The sequence below is a fragment of the Protopterus annectens genome, chromosome 5.part0, assembly GCF_019279795.1.
Source record: "Protopterus annectens isolate FY-2018-M chromosome 5.part0, PAN1.0, whole genome shotgun sequence".
In the NCBI taxonomy this organism is placed as follows: Eukaryota; Metazoa; Chordata; order Ceratodontiformes; family Protopteridae; genus Protopterus; species Protopterus annectens.
Genome location: NC_056735.1, coordinates 1,778,189,672 through 1,778,209,812, shown reverse-complemented (window position 1 = coordinate 1,778,209,812; position 20,141 = coordinate 1,778,189,672). Strand labels below are relative to the sequence as shown.

At 38.5% G+C, this 20,141-nt stretch overlaps 1 protein-coding gene across 3 annotated transcripts in view; it reads left to right on the top strand.

The window, feature by feature from the left end:
- The window catches only part of CPB2 (carboxypeptidase B2), a 475,453-nt gene that overhangs the window by 159,022 nt on the left and 296,290 nt on the right, over positions 1 to 20,141 (top strand). For all 3 annotated transcript variants that reach the window (XM_044071578.1, XM_044071577.1, XM_044071579.1), the window contains exon 5: positions 12,596 to 12,697. In XM_044071578.1, coding sequence (XP_043927513.1) covers positions 12,596 to 12,697 — 102 coding nt within the window. The remainder of the gene's footprint in view (positions 1 to 12,595; positions 12,698 to 20,141) is intronic.

Below are 20,141 nucleotides of genomic sequence, written 5' to 3'. Positions count from 1 at the left end.
AGTCAATTGTTGAAATCAATCATTTTGTCCTTGTAATGCAGTATCATTCTGGGTGATGGCAGAATGCTACTCAGGGCTAGGGTCATACCTGCCTGGGCTACAAGATCAGAGAGCTCTTCCATGTCTCTTTTCATGTAGTCCAGGGAGGTACGTCTCAGATTATTCACACCAACATGGACAATGGCAGAGTCATATTTGTACTTGTTGTGGAGTGACCTGAGTGCGTGGATGTGGCGGATACTGGCACCCGACAGGTAGCTGACAGTAACCTTTTCCTTGTTTATCCTGGTGAGTGGGACATCAGTGTGCCTGACTATAGAGTCACCTATGACTAGTGTGTTGGGTACGTTGTTTTGCCTTATTTGCTGTGGTTGAGTGGCACACTGAGTCTGTGGGCTATGTGTTTTTTGGGTTGTGTTGGTGGATGGAGGTTGCTTACGTTTCTGCTTTGGAAGTCTCTGTTGCTTAGACAGATTATTATTGAGAGCCTCCGCAAATGTTTTTGTGTTACTGTGTGTGGATTTTGGTGGTGTCAATTTAGTGAGACTATGTGATGAGTGTGGTGTGGTGCAAATGTTTACCTTCTCCTCGTGACTGTCAAGTTCAGTCTTGGTTGGAGAGAGCTTTACCTCCAGTTTGGCTAGATAAGTGCATCTCTCACAGGTTGTAGTGTTGGATGGTAGGAGGAGAGGGTTGTCTGTGTACATGAGACAATTTCTACAGTGCCTCAAGATGCCCAGATTCATCAGATAGACAGGAGAGAACACTGGGAGCTGACCCTTGGACATACCTGAATAATAGGTTAGATGCAGGACTCTGCCAATGGCATTCCTTGTTTCCCTTCTTGCCTGTTACATTCATGTACAGGATCCTAAGGCAGAGCTAAGTCTAAAGAGTATCCAGTTTAGGAACATGAGAGTTGCAACCCTGTTGTTTGTAGATGTTATTGTCATCTTAGCGTCAGTGCGGATGTGTGTGCTTGCACATGTGACTGCATAAGGAACTATTATGGAGTATCTTTATGTGCTGGAATGTTAGGTAATTGGGAATGGGTGGTAATGACGAAACTTTCATTAGTAATGAAAGTTTCAGATTGTGTATATGTGTGTGTGTGTGTATGGGGGGGGGGGCTATGTCATTTTGTTGAACACTTACTTTGTCAAATATTTATTCATCAAACTTTATTCATTTCAGCAAATTGTTATATTGTCGAAACTTATTTGTAGTGAAAGAAGCTACTTGGCCACCAGTGATCGTAGCAAAAACAGCATTAATTTTAAACTCACCAAGGTGGGGGATTTGCCCCCACACCCCTGAGATGGGGGGGCTTCCCAACCACGACCCTCTAATTAGCTATACCACTACATTGGGGAAAATGGCAAATTTGTAACAACATCCAACTAACTCCCTTCCCTGGGAAAAAGTTTTGATGATGTAGCCATTCGCTGAAATGGTGTTCGATTAATAAACTTCAATGGATAAACGTTCGACAAAGTAAGTGTTTGACAAAATGATACTGACCCATGGGGGTATGTATGCAAGAGTGTTTTGGGGTTAGGGTTAGAGTTTTAAAGTAGAGGCTATGGAAGGGGGTTATGTGTGTTGGTATTCTTGAGTATTGCTATGTTTTAATTTTGTGTGTGTGTGTGTGTGTGTGTGTGTGTGTGTGTGTGTGTGTGTGTGTGTGTGTGTGTGTGTGTGTGTGTGTGTGTCTGTGTATATGTGTGAAATTCTTAAGGAAAGGATGTTTGGTACCCTAATGTGTAGGGATGGGGTTAGAGCTGTGGGGTTAACACATATGAGTAGGTGGTAGGTGGGAAGGGTGAATCAAGCTAGTGTCATTTGCACACTAAACACACTTACAGTAGTACTATTCAGGCAGATTATGTCTGCATGTCAGTGATCATTTTGCTTTTTCTCTCCTTTGTTTAGTGATTTGATGAAATAGTGTTTAAAGCATAAATCAATATGACAATTTTTTAGATTAAATACATCTTGATTATTTGTGTTCATAATAAATAGAAATATACAGTATTTGTACATATTTATATTTAAATAGATAAATAAACGTGTGTATGTGTTGAAATGACACACCTACCCTATGTGCAAAAAAAAAAGAATGGGAAAAGGAGTTGTGGATGGATGGATGGGTGTATGGATGGATGGATGGATGGATGGGTGGATGGAAGGATGGATCCAGTATTTGTTAGCATGGGAATATATAGTCAACAGACCAAATTGCTTTGCCAAGGATGGCTTGCACCTGTTCCCTGTAGAATCATGATAAAAACACTCTCATCGGTCTAACATCAATCTAACAAGCAACTAAGAGACAACTTAAGCTTACTAAAGCCAAATTTGAGTTAAAGATAGTCTCCCATGCAGAGGACAACAAGCCTTTCTTTATCTATGTGCAAAACCTCAAAGCCAGCTCACAACATTGTGCAGAACTGATTGCAAATACAGCCACCTGCACAGAGGTGGAAGATGTAAAAAATATGCTGGTCAATAAATTTTAGCTCCAGTTTTATGACCCCCTCTCTCCTGGCTGCTCCCCAGGAAATACCACTAAATAAATCTCCCAACTATCAGTAGGGAGCAGGCCCTAGATGTGCTCTCCATGGCTAAAAACACTGCAGCATTGGGCTCCAATGATATCCCAGGATGACTCCGAAATAGCCTAAAACATGAACTATCAGTGTCACTGGAGTCATTGTTTAAACATAACCTCCAGACAGACTTTGTGTCATGTAAATGGAAAACTGCAATGGTCATCCCTCTGCACAATGGCAGGTCATCAACAAACTCCGGAAACTACAGACCCATAAGTCTGACTTGTCTCATGTGCAAAGCCGTGGAAAAAAATTATCACAGAAATGATTAATAAAGACAGAGAAAAATCTTCGAACACTGGACCCTATCCAGTTTGGTTTAATCAAGGGCAGATCATGCCTACTCTGCCTGGTGGACCTCTTTGAGGAGGTTACCAAGGCAACGGACGAGGGCAAAATGATGCATACTACCATGATGACCTGGCTTAGGGATTCATAGCTCTTAATCTCTTAGAGCAAGAAATCTGGACAAAGCCATAAGTAATGGGGGACAAAGGCCCAAAAATAGGAACTATTTTAAATATTGCTCCTACAAATCTAGAAAGTTGACAAAATTAAAAGTTTTGCATTAGCATGAATTTTCTGAAGGGTATGAAGTCTGAATCTCAAATGTCTGTCATTCTTTTCTGACTTCATTCCTCAAAGATATTGCAATGGTTTGACAGAAAACCACAATTTTATGTGCAACAGTTCAAAAATATGAGGTGAAAATCTGTACAGTTGAGAGGTATGTAGGCATTTGATACAATACCTGACTGAAGTTATAAGTAACATTTGATACAATACCCGACTCGGAAGTTGTAAACAAAGTCATGAATATAGGTGCAATGGATAGCCAGCTGCCTCTCAGATTGGACACAGGAAGTTAGGATAGGATAAACCACCAAGGGGAGTCCCTCAGGCTCTGTGCTGGGTCCACTCCTTTTTGGTATCTACTTCTTAGAATTCAAGGCCAATGTCAAAGGCCTGTGGGTGACCAACTTTACAAGTAATTGCAAACTTGGAGCAGTCACAAAATTGCCCCAAGACACTAACATCCTACAAAAAGGACTAACACAGATAAATGACTGGTGCCAAAACCACAGCTTAAAACCCCATGCCAAGAAATGTGTAATAGCATCCTTTGAGCAGTCAACCACCCTAGGAAATCACCTCATCAATAACACATCCCTAAGAGTAGAACCAGAAGTCAGGGATTTTGGTGTGTACATATGTGGATAGTATTCTGGTTTTCAACCAACATATGTCTAAGTTAGTAAGGAAATCATTCTATGTTGCTGAACTTATAAGCAACAGCATGGCATCTAGGTCCAAGGAAGTTATCACTCCATTGCATATGGGCCTCATCAGGCCTATCACTGACTACACCACCCCCTACACTATGTATCTGACAAGAGCACATGCAACAACTGTAACATCCACAGAGGTTCCTCACAAAAAAGAATACAAGGCATAAACAGCATGCCCTATGCAGATTGCCTCAAGCCCCTGCATCTATGCTGTTTCTTACAGACTGCTGAGAGGCAGTCTATGTCTGGCACATGAGGCATCCTTGAATCCCACTCTAGTGGTCCTTTTGCATATCAGCAAAATGAGTAGCATCAGATTCACTTGATCTATGAATTAAAACTTTGCTTGTGGCACAAACAGAAGATGTTTTAGAGACAGATATGTGTCTCAGAGAATTCTCTTTTCAGGAACAGACTTTTCATCCACGTGAAGCAGAGCTCTATCCTAACCCAACTGAACAGAATCTTGGACAAGCGGATAGGAAATCAGAAATATACCCTGGGTTTGGCAGCTGTGTCTCTAATGGACAGTGGCAGCCTGTAAATCTTGCCCTAGCTTACATATACCCATTAAAATAACCTTTAAGGCACATAAACTTCTGGGATACAATTGGGATGGTTGGCTAGACTTAAAAATGCTCCAGCAATCATTAGGCTAGTACACATTTATGATCCAATGAATATATATGTTTACATATATATATGTGTGTGTGTGTGTGTGTGTGTGTGTGTGTGTGTGTGTGTGTGTGTGTGTGTGTGTGTGTGTGTGTGTGTGTGTGTGTGTGTGTGTGTGTGTGTGTGTGCGTTTACTTCTAAATTTCAGACTTTCAAAATGTCAAATTTCTTATGGTTGAGACCATAAGATTGAAGTTCTGACATTTACAAATTTAAATTAAAAAAATAAATAAATAAATAAATATTTTTTTTACGTTTTTGCAGGGGGCAGACACCTCCTGCAGCCCCCCCCCTGATAATTAAATATACTAACTCTGAGATCACACTACAGAGAGGAAAATGGTAAATATACCATTCTGCGCTGTACGGCGATCTCCATTTAAATGGTTCAAAGTTTCAAAACTTCAATCTTATGGGCTCGACCATAAGAAATTCGATGTTTTGAAAATTTGAGATCTAGAAGTAGATCTATATATATATATATATATATATATATATATATATATATATATATATATATACAGACATACACATATGTAGATTTGTCTATGTATGTATTTCTATCTGTCTCTCTCTGTATATAAGAATATATATATATATATATATATATATATATATATATATATACACAGACACACAAACGTGTGTGTGTGGAAACATTTCATATACTTGAACGTTTATGATATTAAACATTTTTAATACTGGCAGAAGTGATCGAATAATCATGATTGCGTCTGCTAGCATTACTTTGTGGGAGGTTGCAGAACAACAGAGAGTGGAAATTTCCTCTTTCCCCTCTGTTGTGCGAGCATAAAGTTGGTATACGCAATTATCAGAGGATGGTGGGATGCAGGAGCACTGGCCCTGCACAAAGTGCAAGGTGTATATTTTTTTGGGGGGGGAGTGGATTCATTGTATTGAGTTTCAATCCTTTGGGATTAATATTTAGCAGTTTGCTTTTCTAGTACTTCAATGTTATGAAGTACATCCATATATACAGATAGATATATAGATATATATCTATGTATTTTGATATACTATATTACTCCCAAGTAAGGTGGTTGACATAAAGGGTACTAGATGTCTGTGACATCTATATAAAATTGCAGTGTTCACTTCTTTATTTCTTTGTTTGTGGGATTGTTATTGCCAATGTTGCTGGAATTTACTGAATAATGATGTCTTTGGAAATCTGAGCTGGGAATAGAGGTCATAACAAGGCCAAAACATGCATGTCCACAGTTAGTGGAGTTTGGCTTTATTGACCGAATGTATCCACAAAGACTTAAAAAGAAAAAGTAAAAAGTCATGGACATTCAAGACATATAGCTTTAAGGGGTCATTTGCATATATCCCATGGGGCTCTATTACATAGGTTCATAGGATGATACTAGGCTATTGGCCCAGAGGCCCGTATAAGTCTAGCCAAGAATTTCACCTATGTACCCTCAAAGTCAGCACCTGTTTCCCCTGTCCAGCAGGGACACAGGTGGGATCCCAGGGGTATATTTTCTGTTTCCCATCAAGTCGTCCAGGTTCTTTTTAAAGAGAGCTAGACAGGTACTCTGCTTAACATGGAGAGGGAGTCTATCCCACAGATGGGGGAGTCTTTGGGACACAAAGGAGGTTTATGGTATCACATAGTAAAAACTCTTACTTGGCTAGGTTTTTCTTGTAGTTTTTTTTTTTTCTAATTGGTAATGCAAATTCAAGAATATTCACAAGAGTCATTATTTGGTGGCAACTTCAAAAAACAAAAGACATATAAGTAAACTAATGATACCCATCATATTGCTAAGTTGATTCAGTGGATGGTATACCATTTGTCTTATTTCACTCACCTTCTGTGATAACTTGGTGTGTGTTTTACTGCTACGTTTAACATGGTTTTGTATTGATACAGTGTTTTTCTTATGTGAATTGTATCTACAAATCTACTTCTTTGATCACACCTAAAAGAGACTTTCTACTGCATTTAAGAGGGGGGGCATTTTAACTCCTGGATTAGAATGGCTAACTTTCTGGGTTTTTTTTACTATGGAGACTGTTAATACCTTCTTCATGGTAGTTACTTTCCATCCCTTCCAATACTGATTCATTTTCTATCTATGATGTTATTGCTTTCATGAGGAGGTTATTTTTATATTTTAGAATGCCTTTTATTGTTCCTAATCACTTAATGCATGTAAATTTGAGCTTTTAGTGCTTTTAGTACAGGAAATCATGTTTCATTTATATCACACTCCTGCTTTGTTTTGTGTATTTCCATTTTTAATATTATTTTTACACAATCCGCTTCCCGTGGTGCAGAGGAAAAATGCCCTTCTTGTTCCCCAGATGACCCATGTTTGAGCAGCTGCACAGGCTCTGGATGGAGTGGATGGGCAGGGAGGATGGGAGACAGTCGATGATGTCAGCATGCCCATCCTAGGAGACGTAGGCTTGCTTAAGCTTACTGTAATAACAGCAGTAAGAGCTGATGAGCTCAGCACTACAAGTGGTGTACCACTTGTTCAGGAGGTTGCTCACGTGTGGAAGGCGCATGCACATCCTGGAGACAATGACTGCAAAATATGCAAGGCTAGCATGGTGTGGGAGGGGTGTTAGGGTACACTGCCCAGCGGCAATATGATGCTGCACCTGAGTTCTCAGTTTCCTCACTGGCCATGGGCATGGTTCAGGTTGAGCCAGGGGGAGGCTGAGGTGGGTCCAGAAGACCGGATAATGAGTACTGAAGCCGATGGCAACTGATGGTCAGTTGTAGGGAGGGAGGGAGAGAAAAATTAAACAAATATATACTATTTTTACACAGGTTTAATGATATAGTTAGCTGGGCTGCTGTGTTTCTGGTGTTTGGTGCTATTTATGAATTTTATATATATATATGTTTGGCATTTGTAAACCGGGTTAGTCTGACTGGGCAAGAAAGTCCTTTTTCAGCAGAGACCTGAGGAGAAAAGCTCCAAACATATAAAATATGTTAAACTTATACAAATGCAAAATACTATTAACAGAGCTATAAGTAATATTATAGATACAAAAGCAAATCTTGACTTATTAACAAACAAAATTAAACAGTTTCATTCGCACAGAGAGAAAGACTACAATAACCACATTGGTAAATGGTCAACCAGTTACCTAACGAAGCGTCAATTCTCTATATCTGTTAGACTGCAAGAAAACAAGTTATTTATTGCTTTAGACAGTCAGGTGTAGATAATGTGACATTCTATAAGCAGAGATAAGGGAGAAAAGAAGATGAGGAGAAATGGATCAGGATGGAGCAGGGCAGGGACAGGTGCACTTATTAAGCATGTAACCTTTTAGTGTTTTTTTTTTAAACTGAGACTGTTAGAGATGGCTCTAAGGTCTGGGGGAAGTTTATTTCAGGCACAGGCAACAGAGAGACTATACAGAAATTTGCCAGTTTGTTTTGTGGGTTTATAGACTTCCAGGAGATGTGGGTCTACACTGCGGAGACACAGTTTGGGGGTATATGGAGGGATTAGTGAGAGCAGGGCAGACAGAGGGATTTGCTAGTATTGAGTGTGTGAGGTGGAGCTGAGGAAGTAGAAGTTGGTTTTGTACTTCTAGCCATAGAAGATTTTTAGGGCAGTGCAGTGATGGGAGTGGTAAGGTAGATTAGTAGCAAATCTAGCAATTTTATTGTAGGTGGATTCAAGTTTGGCCATGAGGTTAGATTGGAGATTAGTAAGTAAGTATAGATGCAATGTAGAATAGAGTAGGCAATAGAAAAGCTTGAGCTAGTGAACATTTTCTGTCCTTCATCAGGTATTTTTTATTCCTGTATAGTAGGCCTAGTTTTTTGTGTGTTTTTTGATAGCTTATAGAATATGTATGTCGAATTTGAGTTGATCATCAATAACTATGCCAAGGAGTTTAGTATGTGGTTCTACTGAGATAGTAGTATTGTTAAAGGATGTGACTAAGGAGTTTTTACAATGTTGTAGAGATTTAGGGAGGAAAAGAAGAAGTTTTATTTTTTTTTGGATTAAGTAAGAGTTTATTGCTGGTTAGCCATTTTTCCACTGACAGGAGTGAGTCTTAGGTAAGTGACAGAAGGTGGGGGAGATTATTGGAGCAAGATATGATGGTGGAATCATCTGCATACTGAATTAGAGAAGAGTGGGGGCAAGATGTGTATAGATTATTTGTAAAGATGTTGAATATGAGGGGCCCTAGAATGGAGCCGTGAGGTACACCAGTATGAACAGGAAGGATATGAGAGGAGGCTGAAAGCCATCTGACAGACTGAAGTCTATCAGTGAGGTAGCTGGTGAAACAAAGTATAGTAGATTGAGAGAGATTAAGGTTTTTAAGTTTAATTAGAAGCAGATTATGAGAGACAGCGTTGAAAGCTTTTGATAAATCAAGGAAGAGGCAAGTGACCAGTTTGTTTTCATCATGAGCTTTGGCAATGGTCTGAGTGAAAGGAATAAGAGCAGGGGCAGTACTATAGTGTGGATGAAAACACGTTGAATGGAGTTAGGAGGCTTTCCTGTATAAGATGATCAAGTATTTGTTTGTGTATACATTTTTCCATTATTTTGGAGAGGGGAGATAGGATAGGATAGCAATGGGGCGATAATTGGAGGGGTCAGTGGAGTTTCCACCTTTATGAAGGGGGATAACATAGAATTTCTTCCAAATTTTGGACACAGTATTTTCAAGAATGGATCGGTTTATGAGAATGGAGGTGGGGCAGGCAATGGCGCTAGCAGAGATTTTAAGAAATTGTGGGGATAAATTGTCGGCAGAGGGAGAGCAGAGTTTAAGTTTAGAGAGAAGTGATTTGACATATGCAGTTGGAGAGTGTTTAAGAGAGAAAGTGGAGGTAGTGGAGGAGGGAATGGGCTCAGTACAGGAAAGATTTGTATTGTTATTTTTAGTAATATTTTTGATAGAATTTATGAAGAAAGTGTTTAGTAGAGTGAACAGAGCTATTTGGATTGGGACTACATGTAGTAGGCTTACTAGGATAAAGAAGCTTATTAATATTGTTCCAAAGTAGTTTGGGATTAGAGTGGGAATTGTTTAATGGTTTATAATAGTATTGCCTTTTGTCCTTGTCAATGCATTTCTTGGTAAAGTTTCTAAGTTCTCTATAACTTTGAAGGTGGATTGACAGATTAGTTTTTTCCAGGTCTGCCAGGCCTTGTCTCTCTGTAACATGAGGTTACGAGTGGGATGCGATAGCCATGGAGAAAAATTAGATTTAAGTCTTATTTTTCTGATGGGGGCCAGAGAGTTTAGAGTATTAAGGAACATTTCATTGAATTTGGAGACAGCTTCATCAAGAGGAAAGTTGTTTAAGAAGGTCCAGTTGAAGGAGGAAAGTATATTATTGAAAGTGTCAGGATTGAAGGTAGAGAGTTTATGACAGTCTTTAATACAGTAGAGTCTGTGAAGTTGAGGAGAAATTGTATGAACTAGGGTAGAAAGGTAGTCAGTGAGAGAATCTGGAAGAGTACAGGGATTGTGGTAAAGGTTTGGGTTAGAAGTGAGGATTCAATTGAGAGTAGTGCTAATAAGTGGGAGAAGAGATGAGCTGAGAGAAGCCATAGAGGTTGATGCAAGTATGGAGAGAGAAGGAATTTATAGTTGTCCAGTCAGTATTAACATCCCCCAGGATAATGGTCTCATAGGTGATGTTATCAGAGACCCAAGAAAGAAATTGCTCTAAGATGAGACTATTATTTCCTGGGAGGGTGGAGATGGCAGCATAACAAGGTTTTTGTATTTATTAAGTTTACAGCTAACTATAAGAATTTCAGCAGGATAAAAGTTAGGAGGTGGTGTGGGTAGAGGGTAGACTGAGAGTTGTTCTGAGTATAGAATAGCTATACCTCCCCCTTTTTTAGACTGACAATCAAGTCATAAGATATTATAGCCTGGGGAAGGATTTCAGAGTCAAAGATATGTGGTTCTAGCTAAGTTTCAGAGAGAGAAAGAGTGTCAGGGGTATGTTAAGAGATCAGGGAGTGAAGATGGGTCACCTTATTAGTGACACTTTGTATATTGAGAGAGATTATAGTTAGGTTTTTGGAAGGTGGGAGTTTAGTGGAATCTATGGATGGTGCAGGAAATGATAAGGTGGGTTGAGTAAGAGGAGATGGAGAAGTGTTTGCATTGTTATTATAGCTATGTTTAAAGGAGTTGGTGTCTGGTCCAGGATCGGGATGGATGTCTCCAAAGCATATTCGGTTAAAAAGGATAAACATCTTCGAGTCTGTGAGAGTGTAGAATGTGGCATACTTAGGTCTAACTTTAAAATGTAGAGAAGTATGTGGGAAGAGTTTTACTCTGTGAAAATTAGTTATGCAGTTAGGGAAAAGTGAGCAGGCAATGGCAAAGTTGATAGAGGTTTGTGTAGTGATATGGGAGAGAGGATGTTGGTATAGTTAAAAGCAAGGGGTTATGATAAGAGGTAGAGAGTGTTAGAATACATAAGCAGGAGGAACAGAGGATGAGAGAAAGTATATTTGAAAGGGGTTGGTATATATTTGAGAGAGAGAGGGGTAAAATAAATAAAGATGTTGGTAGACTAAGAAATTTACTGGAAAAAGGAATATAGGTATAAGGAGGGAGAAGCTGGCAGGAAATAAAGAGGAGGGAGAAAGTGAGGGGATTGTAAGAAGATGTGCTAGATAAGAGGAGCTGTAGAGAAGATAGAGTTCAAACTGGAGAAGGAGGGGTGGAGTTCAGGGTTAAGATTAGGGGGTGTGATTAATTTGGTTAGAGTATAAAGGAAATGAAAGTGGGGTGGGTGGGAATGGGGTTAGGGGAGGACAAACAGAGCAGGTTGAAGCATACTTGGAGAAAGCTGTGAGATGAGAAAAACAATCAACCAGCTCAGTACCTAAAGACATCTTTTTATCTATGTGAACTCAAAGGCAGATTTAGTAGAGCATCAGGGAGGTAGAACATAAACTAAATGCAAAGCTTTGGAAAACTGTATATTTTGTTACAATAAACGTGAGGAAAAGGGGGAAGGGGTCCAGTAGTGTGCACAGCAGAAGAACTGATAGGAGTATCACAGAGAGACGATTATATTAGACCTACAATGCTCACAGTCTGTTGATAAAAGTAGGTCTTGCAGTAGCTTTTTACTGGTTTGTATGGGGTTCCACTATCCACGTTCTTGAATGCAGGCAGTTGCTTCAGGGTTTTTTATATTTTTTGGACTTTTGAATGTGGTTAAGGGAACTGCTCACAGTCTGTTGATAAAAGTAGACTTGCAGTAGCTTTTTACTGATTTGTACGGGGTTCCAGTATCCACGTTCTTGAATGCAGGCTGTTGCTTTAGGGTTTTTTATATTTGTTGGACTTTTGAATGTGGTTAAGGGAACAGCTCACAATCTGTTGATAAAAGTAGGACTTGCAGTAGCTTTTTACTGGTTTGTATGGGGTTCCAGTATCCACATTCTTGAATGCAGGCAGTTGCTTCAGGGTTTTTTATATTTGTTGGACCTTTGAATGTGGTTAAGGAAAGTAGCGCACACAACTGAGGTATGTGTATGTGTGCAGTTATTACTGTTTTTGTTAGCTTTCACTCTACTAAATGACTTCAAGATGATGGCAGTTTGTTGGATTTTGAAGTCTGTGAGAGGAAAGATCAGTGACTGAATGGGAGGTGTAGATAGCCTGCATTCATTTTCTCGTGTGTAGAAGAACAGACAGGATGCAAAGGAAACTGACAATCTGATTGGAAAATGTTCTTTACTTATTTTATAAATTATTTTAGTGCACAGGCCTCCTATTTTTATTACACAGGCCTCATATTGTAGTTTCATCCCCCAGTTCAAGCTAGCTTTGTTTTTCCTTAAAATCTGGAAGTTTCCTTATATTCTAGTTGTCCATTGGTGGGCCAACTAAGAAATGTGTTTTTGGGGTATCTGCATCTCTAAAGCATTACTTTGACAGTTAATACCATAAAATACTGCATTCCATCAAGCTCATTGCATTGCATTCACTGCTTAATTATTTATTTATTTTCAGATTTATGCTTGGATGATCCAAATATCTGATAGATATCCAGAATTACTCCAGCTTATACCAATTGGATCATCATATGAAAAACGCCCACTCTACGTCTTAAAGGTAAATTTGAACATTTCTTTTTTTTTCCCTTCATACAGGAAATGCCCTGATGCTTGAGGTACAAGGTATATGAATTTATCACAGCATAATCTCACATGAACAATAAACATTGATGAGATATTCCCTAGTTACTTCACTGCCATGTGATTCATGCTAGCTGAATAAAAAAATAGCCTGCCTAATCTTTTGACAAATATTATCTGAGGTCTGACTATGGGTCATCTAGAATAAATCCAGAAAAGCTAATTGTTGCATGATGAACATTATCTTAAGATAGTCCTACATCAGTAAACTGCCTCAGGGCATGTTGTACACAGTTAAGTGATATGATAAGTAAATACAAAATTTAGCCTCAAACAAAAAAACAAAATATAGAACACAAGGCAGTCTTGATTGAACAATTATCATTTGTTGGGAGTGTTTTATCAAATCTAAGCAGACTGGTGAGACAGAGAGCAGAAATGCTGCTAGAAATGCAAACATAACACACTACTAGCTTTAGTGCCAAAATCCTGCTATATACAGCAGATGGATATATTCTGTCCACTTCTATTCTTATTTTGTGTAGGATTTGTCCTGTACTAAGAATATGTCCTTTGGACCCACTGGACTGCTTTTTTAAATGGTATAAACTTGAGGATGTTGCAACCAATGCAAAATAAGATAATATTGTATAATATTTTAATTTGAAAACATGCATTTTATAATAAACAGTTCCAGCACATGGGTATCCTGCAGAATAAGACCAAAAGCCCATGTCTACTTCCTAAAAGCAGTACATAGCTGATGATTTAATATGGGCTTCATAACAGTTTATTGTGTTTACAAAGTGTCTTAGTTGAGGATGATGTTTTGCAGTCCTCATTTGTATATTGCATGACTTTCAGCAAGTTAGTAACCAGGCAGTGCTCCCCAGCTGACTCTGGCGTGTGGATCAGTGCTGTACCTCAATTATCAAATACAAAGAGCCAGATTCCATACACTTCACAGAATTCAGCGTATTGCACCGAGTTCTGTTCTAGAATTATGGTAAGCAAAGTTATATGCAAATGTGCCCCAGTCTAGTCAGCATAACTTAACACAATGCAGACACAATAAATAACCTGTGATGTCAGCACAAACACAATCACTCAAGCAAAAATCGTATGACAATGAAAACTTGTCAATAAAGTGATATGTGTGCATTACCAATGCACATCTGTGAAAGGTACAGTAGCTCAATGGAACATGTCAGTAATACGTGGAAATTACTGGCCGAAGACAAATGTGCATCAGCAATATTCCTGAAAAGTGACACATATCAGCAAACAATTATGGATATTGTAAAAAGTAAATGGGCATATATGATCACTCTCATTATTATTTGTGGAATCCATTATAGTCTCCAAAATTTCCAGTAAAAAATGAATCAGTTAAGGCAAAGTGGCAATCATGTCCACATCACCATTGCTAACAGTAAAGAACAATGTGTGCAGGACATGTCTGTGGGGGACACAAGTAGTGCACACACCAAAGTAAGCAGGGTGAAAGAAAAGCAAATGCACAATGAGTGCAAAGAAGAGGGGCACACAGGAGGGATGTTGGAATAAGGTCAGATGGCGAATCAAAGGGGTATGGGCAATTTGTTTTTTTTTTGGTATGAATAGGCCCATTTTTTTTCTTTTTTTTTTTTTGAGACTAGAAAGAATGGAAATATGCAGAAAAGGGAGGTTGGGAAAAGTAGGGGGACAAACATATAACAGATATCACAAGTCATTTCAGACAAAGGTCATTAACATACATAAAGGGTAGGAAAGTTACACAGACAGCACCCATATTGACTATACAAACAGGTGAAGGAAAAACAGAATAGGGATATATACTAGCCATGCTGTGCCTCAAAAAATACATATGTACCAATGCACAAAGCAGTGCTTAGATGTTGCAAACTGTGTGACACTCATATCAAAAGAAGTATGACTGACGGTAGATGTGTGTGTCTGAGAACACTAAATTGGGAGTGCTGTCATCACAGTACAAAATGGACATCAAACATCATCAGCATCCAATAGGCTGCCAACAGTACAAGTGTAAGTCAAGCAACAGCAAGGATGATCAAATCAGTAAAGGAAATGTAGGAGCAGAAAAGCAGAGGGTAGATTAGAACCTCCAACCCTGCATGCTGTAGGCAAACAACTAAGCACAGTGCCAAGCAGCAGTACTGCAGCAACATAATAACATGGCTGTGTAATAAACCAATTAGTATACGCACAACTAAGACATAAGGAATGGGATCCAGATGTCAAAGAAGACATTCCATGCTAGAGGCAACAGAGACGTCATTCAGGTATGCAATGCAGATGTGTGAAATGCAACGACATCACACAAGCCAAGCATGAAGAAGGCTCATCACACATACCCACACCAATGACATGAATTTTGGAGACATGGTGATACATATACATTACGAAATAGCATCTGAATAATAAAAGCTAAAAAATGTAAGCCTGTGCATAGGCATACAAATGTCTGGGTAATGCACAGCACACAAGTAATACATAAACACTGGTGGAAGCTACTCAATTACCACCACCTTGTTTGTATATGCCTTGCATGTGTATAATGATGGCGTATGTCACATTGTCCCAGTACACCTTCATTACAATGATTATACATTATAGGAAGCTGAACATATACATATGTATATATATATATATATATATATATATATATATATATATATATATATATATATGTACCATGTATATATGAAATATATAGGCCAAAGCAGTAAGGGGAATGGAGATAGACACCATATGCCCATATTAATAAGGGAACACTAACAAGAGAAAGCTGGTGTAGAATAAAGCAGGACAAACATAGCTAATGTACTTCTCAACTGTCCAGATTTTTGCCTCATATTTTTTGGTCTGTTCCTCATAACATTTTTGGTTTTCTGACAAATCAGTGAAGACTGACCTCACTAAATAATGGCATACAATTGAGTTTCAGGCTTCCTATCCTTCAAAGAATGCATGGTAACACAAAACCTTATATTATAACCACTTTTTTAAGTTTATAAGAGCAATATTTAAAATTAGTCCCTATTTTTGGGGCCTTTACGCCCCCCCCCCCCATTATTTCTGGCTTTGTCCAGATTTCTTGAGCTAAGAAGTTGAGAGGTATGATAGCTAAGGAAATAAGTTGCACATACAACATGCAAGTGTCACCAAGACAAGATGGACTGCAAGTCCCCAGCAAAGTATATGGAAATAAATGGCCAACATCTGACATGTTGCATTGGTGATGGCTATAAAGAAGTCTGTGTACAAAAGACACAAACAACACAGTACCATGTAGTTAAACAGCAACTTGCATATGCAATATCAAAAGTAGGTTTGAATATCACATATCTATATGTATATATATATATATATATATATATATATATATATATATGTATATATATATATATATATATATATATATATATATATATATATATATATATATATATATATATATAGCCATTCTAACATAAGACTACAGGTGGCATACTCATAGAAAGTGATATAAATAGAACGTGTAAATCTGTACAACTGATCAAAGGACAGTCATAGATATGCAACTATGGCACAACATATGTAATAAAAGACACATACATACTATAGCCCTACAACAGGTGACTAACATCTTTGTAATGCTAGAGGCATCCACTTCTACAGCCGTACAAATGAAGGCTGCCATGTTATATATAACGACCATTGGACAGGTATGTTAATATGTATTTTATGCAGGCAAGGTGTATACATGTTAGAATATAGGCTATATGCACACTAAAGCAGTGGGTGCCAGAAGAAGTCTGCTGCATGATATGGTTACCCACTACATGTGCCACTCATATAACAGTATAAAATTCAAAAAACAACAATGGTGAATTTCATTGCTTCTCAGTAACAACAGTAATGTCACAGGCTATGAACATTTTCCTGCTAGAGGCATACATTTCATCAGTAGAATAAAACAGTGTATTACGTGGCGCACAAGTTATTATTAACCATCACGGACAAGAGCCTCCTAACACAGCAAGGTCATTGGAGCAAATACATTGATATGCCATGTATGTTAACAAGCATATCAAAACCAAAATGTGACCAAGTTTGTGCAAAATATGCACATATATCCACCATTTGAAAGTGGTCTCAGGAGAATGGCACTACATTGGTATGTGTGAAATTTTATGAAATGTAAAATGTGTAATGCATCATTTTTTCTAATCACAAAAATTGTCCATGTATGCACATGAACATTGCCAGCAAGACAAGTGTGTAACATAGGCAGAATGCCATCTGTGGCAGACATATCTGTCACAATACAGGGCAGACTACATCTGCAGTAACATTGTCATGGTGCACTGCATGCAGAAGAGGCAAGCCATATACAGAATGCAGGAATAATTGTCAGTATCTGATCAGATCGTGACAACATGGTGGTATACACAGTATCATATTGTAACAACTGTCATACATCAGCAACAATATATTGCTCCATACAAAATGAATTGTAAAGTATACGTCATGAGGTACATCCTTCAAGTGTGCTGACTGTATGGGATTCATGCACAAATGTGTACCCAATAATGCAAAATTAGACAAATAGGAGCACACCGTAGTGGCAGCATTACATGAATGGATCACAGAGACTATACTAATGGTCCTGAGGGCCTTCTATGATGGAGCTGAGTGGCACAAATGGTCTTGCATGCAGTCTCCCAGAAGGAGTCACCCATGGCCCATGCCATCTCCCGGAAGAAATTCCCCATTATGTCTCTCATCTGGGCCTGGAACACATCAGTGATGGCATTATGGCTGTGGTCCCTCAAGTCATCTGGCTGGCATGGTGGAGTTTGTTGTCACTGTTCTCCTGTTGGAATGATGGCGCATGCTGGTCCTGGTCCTTCATCATTATCGTCATCATTCTTGTTTCCAATGTAATATAAAATGCTGAGCATATACTTATTCTGCTTTTGATACAAGCTGCAATAGGAACACTAGGAAATACATGGTAATACATAACTGGCATGGAAGTATTTAGAATTGCTATGGATAATGAATGAATGCGTAGTTATCCACGGCATGTAATATTCTTGTAATACAAAACCGAGATTACCCTAATAGGTTATAAGTAAAGCACATCTGAATTTTTAGAAAATAATCTCAATGACAACAATTCAAAGAAATCAGTGACATTCAAACACAAAACAACATTTCATTTCAGAGGGCAGTTATTGAGACAAGCCAAAATTGTTAAACCATCAGCTAAGCCACAGTGTAATGCTTATATCCTCACATTTGAAGTATATTCAATCTGATTACTACACTCTTATATCAAATGCATGGTAACCTGCATTAATGTTACTTTTCTCTGATTCATTAAAGAAGTAATGCATGTAGATACATATTAATGAACATTATACAACCACCCCCATTAATATTCAAAAACCTGCATGCTGATTGGTCAGTGTGCACGTTGTAAATCAGTTTTTTTAAGCAACGGAGAATGGAAGATCTCCATTGCTTCATACTGTTTCGCTATGTTAAACGAGTTTAACATAGCGAGACAGCTTTAAAAAAAGCAACGGAGATTCTCCGTTGCTTTTTTTTAAAGCTGTCTCACTATGTTAAACCTATCTAACATAGCAAAACAGTTTGTAAAAAGCAACGGAGTTCTTGCTTTCTCCGTTGCTTTTTTCAAAACTGTCTCGCTATGTTAAATGGGTTTAACATAGCGAGACAGCTTTAAAAAAGCAACAAAGATTCTCCGTTGCTTTTTAAAAGCTGTCTCGCTATGTTAAACCCATTTAACATAGCGAAACAGTTTGTAAAAAGCAACAGAGATCTTGCTTTCTCCATTGCTTTTGCTTACAGCTCTGATGTACTGCGTAGGCATATGCATGCGCAGTACATCAGAACTGCCGCAGAATACCAGACAGCTGCGGAAGGGCAGCAAGGAGGCATTATACAATGCCATTATTTAAGAAAAGTAATTATTTTTTTTCTTAAATAATGTCATTGTATAATAGCAATAACCCACTTCTGGGTGTAGGTAATGCCGGATTTACCCACGGTTGGCTTTGTTTGGCCACTCGGGCTTCGCCCTCATGACCAAACCACACCAACCGTGGGTAAATCCAGCATTACCCACACCCAGGCGTGCTATATTATACAACGACCCCACATTAATATTCAAAAATGTGCATGCTGATTGGTCAGCGTGCACGTTGTAAATCCGAGTTATAGTAATGGAAAAAGGGCCGGTCACCCGGACTTTTTCCATTACTATAACTCTTACAGCAACACTGTCTCGCTATGTTAAATGAGTTTAACATTGCGAGACAGCTTTAAAAAAAGCAACGGAGATTCTCCGTTGCTTTTTTTAAAGCTGTCTCGCTATGTTAAACCCATTTAACATAGCAAAACAGTTTGTAAAAAGCAACGGAGATCTGGCTTTCTCCGTTGCTTTTTTCAAAACTGTCTCGCTATGTTAAATGGGTTTAACATAGCGAGACAGCTTTAAAATAAGCAACAGAGATTCTCCGTTGCTTTTTTTAAAGCTGTCTCGCTATGTTAAACCCATTTAACATAGCGAAACAGTTTGTAAAAAGCAACGGAGATCTTGCTTTCTCCGTTTCTTTTGCCCACAGCTCTGATGTACTGCGTAGGCATATGCATGCGCAGTACATCAGAACTGCCGCAGAATACCAGACGGCTGCGGAAGGGCAGCAAGGAGGCATTATACAATGCCATTATTTAAGAAAAGTAATTATTTTTTCTTAAATAATGTCATTGTATAATAACACGCCTGGGTGTGGGTAATGCTGGATTTACCCATGGTTGGCTTTGTTTGGCCACTCGGACTTCACCCTCGTGACCAAACCACACCAACAGTGGGTAAATCCAGCATTACCCACACCCAGGCATGGGTTATTGCTATAGTAGAACACACCTGAGCCCCAGATAGTTTTTAGAAAAAATAAAACTTTTAAGAATTATTTAGAATCTCGGAAAAGACAGGAGGTTTCAAATGTAGGAAAGATGGGCAATTTCAAGTGTGGGAGGTGCTCATTGTGTTCAAATATATTGGTAGCAGAGGAATTCAACATAAATGGAAAAACATACAAAATACATGATCATTATACATGTTACACAAGGGGCTGGGTCTATTTAGCCCAATGTCAATTATGTTCTGCTTTTTTATGTGGGCAAGACCACCCAGAAATTGAGTAAATGTGTATATGAAAACCTCCTAGATATTAGAAAAAAAGAGAGATACTAATGCTTTATATAAGCATGTAGTATGTTTTAGTGATCATTATTTTAAGTTTTTAGTCATTGAACAGGTATAACAGGACCTTCAGGGGAGGGTAACAAAGGAACACCTTGAAATCTGTAAATTTAAATGGCAG